Here is a 6000-nt window from a genome sequence, read left to right as displayed (position 1 = left end):
ACCCCTGAACGATGGTGTGCAACGGTGATCTGGTGAGATGAGGTGTCTGCGCCTGCAGCAGTAAACTCAGCAGTGTTGGGGCTGCTCCGAGCACTCCGACCAACGGGCACAGCACAGGCACATGGAAGGAAGCTGCTGGGGCTGAGCACAGCCCTGCTGCTCACCGAGACTCCCAGTGGCCCTGGCCTACACTAATTCACAAACCGTGACCCGGGGATGCTCTGAAGATATCAGTTGATCAGAGCCAGAACAGAAAAAAGGACAATTCTAAAAAATGAAGAAAACAAGTTAACTGAGTTGTGATGTGTAAGACATAGAGACACAGACTCTGCAACCATCTTGCACAAGGTCTGGGCCAAGGCAGAACTGTGATGTTACCCACTGGATAAAAGCAGAAAAAGGTTCATCAACCAGATGGAGGGAACATGCATTACACACAGATGATCTTAAAAGCATTAATACTTAGAAAATTTAATGGTACATTTTCTGCTGAAATCTGTGAGAACCGTTAGGTGACGCTGGGTACTTTTACAAAACTTACAGCGACCCCGTTTTGGGCTAGTGAAGTTATGCTTGCTGCCAGTATGACCAGTTGAACATCTTGATAAAATGGGAGCGTTTAGTCACACGCATAGAGAGGAATTGGGAACGTGGTATTACACAGACCACAATTACCCCACACAGGTCCTTCCTACTACAAATTAGTCTTAGAAAATAAAAGCTGCAGCAGGGGAAATGAAGAAAGACAATTTACAAGAACCACAAAAGAGGCCTGGGATAATGGAGGATTCCATTTTAGTTAGAAGGCAGGTATTTTATTTCTTAATTATTTTTTAACATTCCAGGTTTATTCAAAAGACTTCATTCTGCAGGCATGTATCTTACAGCTCTTAAGACTGATAAAACACTAGGAATAACGTGATAACCCTAGCAAATGAAGACATGGCTAAAATCATACCAGAGTGATTATTTTTTCCTTTTAATAAAATTCTGGACATTTTAATCCATTTTTTAATACTGGCCAAAGCCATTCATACCTAGAGCATTTGGAATACTTCATTAAAGGAACAAAAATTGACAAGATGCAAACAGCAGACTATACTTGTTTTCTGCAACTGATGGCAAAAGCTCCTGGAGAAGTATCTGTACACTTTAAAAATGTTACATCAGTGAGGAATGGAATTTTGTGCTTTAATACTTTGCTTGAAAAGTCTCTTTATCCAACATGAAGTCAGCAAATCTCTGCTGGAGCTCCTTTTCTCTCTCTTGCTGTCGCTGCACATCTTCCTTCAGACACTGGAAGGAAAACATAATTAAGCAACCAGTCAGTTTTTCCAACAGTCACACCCATGAAAATCTTTACCCAAGGTTGTGTTTTAGTTCCTTTAGAGGAAGGGGTCAGAACTAAGGCGAGGCATTGTTAAAATTACTTATTTTAAATATAAATGTAGAACAGAGCAGTCAATGTAGAATCAAATGTCAGGTATCTCACCCTGTTTTTGACAGCAGTTAATATCAAATGCTTCCAAAGGAGAGATTTCAAACTGGAAATATGCCACAAGCAGTGCATTGTATTTAACAGTTAAGCATGGATTCTTATTCCATGAGCTTGTTCAAAACCTTTTTAGGGTAACCTTCCTAATTAACCCTGCATCCTGCAACAAGGCCTTCCACAGGCCTTCTTCCACCCTCTACACAGTGCGTGAAGGAGAACTACTGCTTGTTCTAAAACTGCCAGCTGCTAGTTCAGCTGATCTCCCCTCACTCTTGTATCAGAAGAGACAGTAAATGTGTTCTGAGGATTAGCCCTGAGTAAAGTGCCATTTACACAAAACAGGCGCTATCAGTAGCTATCAAGCTATTCAATACATTTTTACAGTTAACCTTCACTAAATCAATTAATCACTTCTGAGTCTATAAACATATCTATGGGCATTTCTGAAGTGTCTCCACAAAACCAGTTTTAAGAACTGATATATTTTATCTTTTTTACAGTAAGTGGTTGAGAAGATTTGAGACCATGTGGAACTCTATCTTCTGGAAGAAAAAAAAAATGTAAAGAAAAATTGTGCTCAGATAAGTTCTTATTTCTTGGAAATCAAGCCTGGCACTGGCTCAAGCCTAGGACCGAGTCTGGTTGAGGTTGCCTTCTTAGCTGCGTAAAGCAGAGAATAGTATCCTGGAGATCCTTAAACTAAGAACAGTGGCTCTGAGGCATTGTTTTCAGGTATCTCTGTGTACCTGTTTCTGGTAATTCTGGGCTGAAGTTAAGGCTGCTTAAGAGAAGGAGAGATCTTCCTCCTCAAAGCCATGCTAACCAGTCAGAGGCTGGGAGGGCAGGTGGTGTCATACAGGAGCAGTGGTCCAGGCCACACACACACACACTGTTAGCCAGCAACAGGACTGCAGGCAAATGGCCTGAGCCCTGAGGATGCCTCAAAATTATAATTACAGAACTGCTCAGCTTCTGAAAAAGAGAACCATGTTTAAATCAGCACAATAACCCCATTTCAGTACCAGCTTTCTGAAAGTCCAGCCATCTGCAAGTCTGACAACATTAGCTTTGGAAATCAATACAATCAACATGCAAAAAGAAAGGAGAATCTCCTGTAGTATACACTGGCATTTGGTCCGCTGACTTTTAAGTAAATGGGAGGTTTTACACAAGTTTCAGATCTACCCTAAGTTCTAGCAGTAATTAAAACCAAAACGAGTCAAATTAAGATATATATGGAACTTCTGCCGATATCCATTGCAGAAGATTAATAAAATAAACCACACAAGGAAATAAAATAAAAACAAAGTTAAAGAACACACTGGTAGATTAGTCCCAGCTTCTAATATATGTATCACAGAATCTTTGATATTGAAGTGAGGATGGCAGAGGAGTCTGGTAATAGCCAAAAGTATACTTTAAAAAGACCATTAAAAACTGAGGCTGTGAACCTCAGAGCCCATGCACTGCAAGAACATCTTTTTGACAAAGTGCCTGTATTTGGCCTAAATTATTACACTTAAGAATCTCACCTCCAGTCTCCGAGGGATTGCAGCATCTTCATGTTTCTTGAGTTCCTCGAATGTACGTAGCTCCAGATGTGCCTGTTCAATCTGGTCCCACAAATCATTCAACTGTTTGATGAGGCCCATTGCTCGAGACTGATAACCACCAAGCAAGATCTTCAGCTTCTTCTCCATCTTGGCAGCCCTCTTTGCTTCAGTTGTCATGTGACCTCTGTTTATCTGTCAGAAAGAACCCAAGAATTGCTTTATTTATCCAGAATTCAAAAGTCAGGAGAAAAAAAAGTAGTAAAAATATTATCTGTGGAACTGTATCAAGTTGATTGAGTTCTTTGATTTCTATTAACAAATTAACTACACATTTTACAAAAACCCAGATTTCTGGATTAAAACCTTTACAATGTAAACACATTATTCCAGGGGTGAAGTCCCCTGGACTAGCCAAAAGAGGGGTGATGACACACTATATGAGCATGGCTCTATAGTCAGGAATTGTTGCAGTTGCAGCAGCCAAGTCACATGATAGCTTGCTATGCCACATCCCACTTACACAGGAGATCTTCTTTGCCTTTGTAAAGAAAAACTGAAAGATATTAGGTTTCTGCCTTTCAAAATTATACCCTTAGTCTGCAAAAACCAGCCACATCTTTCAATCCTCCTGCCTAACCCAACAGGATTAATCTAAATCATATTCCATAAAGTAAAAAGGCAATCGGGGAGATAAGGCAGCTCCAAATTCGTCTCTTGTTGCAGAGAACCGTAATGGAAACATTTAGACTGGTCTGAGTGGCAAATGAATGGCAATGCTGGGGCATGAAAACACTGCAAGGAACAGCAGAAGTACTGTTAGATTAGTAACTAAATCCTACCACCTATCTGCATGCATTGTCTCAGATCAGCCACATCAGGAGAAAAAGGACTAAGACAAAATCCTGGTAACTCAGGTGGGACAGGATGAAGACACCAACTACTGTCTGCTTCTAATAGGTATGAAAGGCAAATTAAAAAAAAAAAAAACACCTCAAAACAAAAAAACCCATATGGTCACCATCCCAAGAAGAACGCAGGTGCCATGATGAGAACTCAGCAGGTGTTTTCTTCATTCCTGGTGTTGCCATAAAGCATCTCAGAAAGACCACCTGGGTTCAAATGTCCCAGTGGCTGAGTGCTGGACAGATTACTTAAGTGTTCAAAGTCAGGTTTGATGGAGCTTTGAGCAACCTGATCTAGTGAAAGCTCTCCCTGCCCATGGCAGGGCGGGACTGGACTGGGTGATCTTTAAAGATCCCTTCCAACCTAAACCACTCTATGATTATGTGTCTTAGTGTTTGTAAGCATGTGAGTATGAGACTGCAAATAAGTGAAATTGGTTTTGTCTCAAAGTAACCTTACCTATCTATAAAATCTCCCATTCAGTTCTAGTGAATGCTTTTAATGTCCTTAAACTGCAACAGAGGAGGTTCAGACTGGACATTAGGAAAAAATGTTTCCCAGCAAGAGTGGTCCGAGAGTGGAACGGGCTGCCCAGGGAGAGGGGGGGGAGTCCCCATCCCTGGGGGGGTTTAAGGGCCGTTTGGATGAGCTGTGGGGGGATGTGGGGTAGGGGAGAACTTTGTAGAGTTGGGCTGAGGGTTAGACTCAATGATCCCAAGGGTCTTTTCCAGCCTGAATGATTCTGTGATTAATCCCTCCTGCCCCATACTAAAAACCTGGAGCTCCCCAGTGATCTCTCCAGTAACACTGCTTTTGCACAGGGCTTTTCCCTCATGGATCTCACAGCAAGAAGTTAAGATGATCTTTAGCCAACAGACAGATACTGAGATACCACAACGAACCAGCTGCCTAAAGTCAGTGGCAAAAGCCAGAAGCAAATCCCCACAATTTACAATCCAGTAGAGTACACAACAGATATGACAGTGATGAGATGAAAATGTGGTATCAAAACCACAGAGAAACTGGCATGTGAGACATGAAGCTCTCCTTCCTGCATCATTCCAGTATGTGCTACCTGGTGTGCCGGGGATTCCGCAGTCTTAGTTTCCTCAAAGTTGTCCAAGTCATAAACCATAATCCAGACATAATCCATGAACAGACAAGTGATACAAATTACAAAATATCACATTGCCAACTGGGATACAATGCAAATAAACAAGCACATTCACGTTAACGTGTTATAAATGTTCTACGTAACATTTATAAATAGCAAAGGTAACAGAAGTCTTTGTGTATCTTTACATATGTATTCAGTGGGGCAAAATTAATCGAGCAGTAAAAACATGAAATAGCCATCAGCATTTTTAAAGCCTGATAGATGGCATCAAAGAAATCTTTTAACACTGAATTACAAACCAATAAATAACACCAGACTACACCACTGAGCAAAACTGTGGAGAGGTATTTCACATCTCTATGTACAGACATAAGGTTGCCGGTGGGGTTTTTTAATGCTACCTCCTTTAAAAAAACACCTTTTTTTTCAGAAAGTATTGTGTGAAAGATGCCAAATTCAACAAAAAAAAGGAATCAGGCTTCTCAGATTCTGATTTTTGCCAAGTTAGATATATATATATATTAGTGCAGGAGATGAAGAAATATGTGTTAAGTTTCTCAAGTGTTAAAATATAAAAGCCTGACTTGGAACCAGTGGTTAAATCTACTATCCTTGCCCTGTTTCTTTAAAAATCTAAGTTTTGCTGGTGAACGTTCCTACACACAAAGGAATTACCACTGATAACCAAAAAGCAGCAGCTTTTCACTGCACTGAACCCTACAATTACCCAAGCTATCATCTTATACCAATGAAACCAAACTCCACTGGGAAGGAACTACTTTCTGATCTGTCCTTTACAGTGGTAACTACAGTCAGCCAGAGAACCCCAGCCACCAGGACTAGCACAGCCATCACAGTCTTGTACACCGAGCTATGGCAAAGTGCATTTCACCAACCTTCCAACCGTCCAACTTTAATGAAGTGCTCTCTAT

General features: G+C 40.9%; 1 protein-coding gene across 1 annotated transcript in view; it reads right to left on the bottom strand.

The window, feature by feature from the left end:
• Nucleotides 1-683: 683 nt before the first annotated feature.
• Nucleotides 684-6000, bottom strand: part of CDC5L (cell division cycle 5 like) — a 37455-nt gene continuing 32138 nt past the window's right edge. Inside the window, exons 15-16 of the mRNA XM_074921649.1 lie at nucleotides 3028-3240; nucleotides 684-1296 (exon numbers count right to left, since the gene is read on the bottom strand). Of these exons, the coding sequence (XP_074777750.1) occupies nucleotides 1192-1296; nucleotides 3028-3240 (318 nt within the window). The 3' untranslated portion in view covers nucleotides 684-1191. The remainder of the gene's footprint in view (nucleotides 1297-3027; nucleotides 3241-6000) is intronic.

This window comes from Athene noctua, chromosome 1 (genome assembly GCF_965140245.1).
Source record: "Athene noctua chromosome 1, bAthNoc1.hap1.1, whole genome shotgun sequence".
Lineage (NCBI taxonomy): Eukaryota > Metazoa > Chordata > Aves > Strigiformes > Strigidae > Athene > Athene noctua.
Note: the sequence above shows the minus strand (reverse complement) of the source record. Positions and strands in the feature narration are given on the sequence as shown.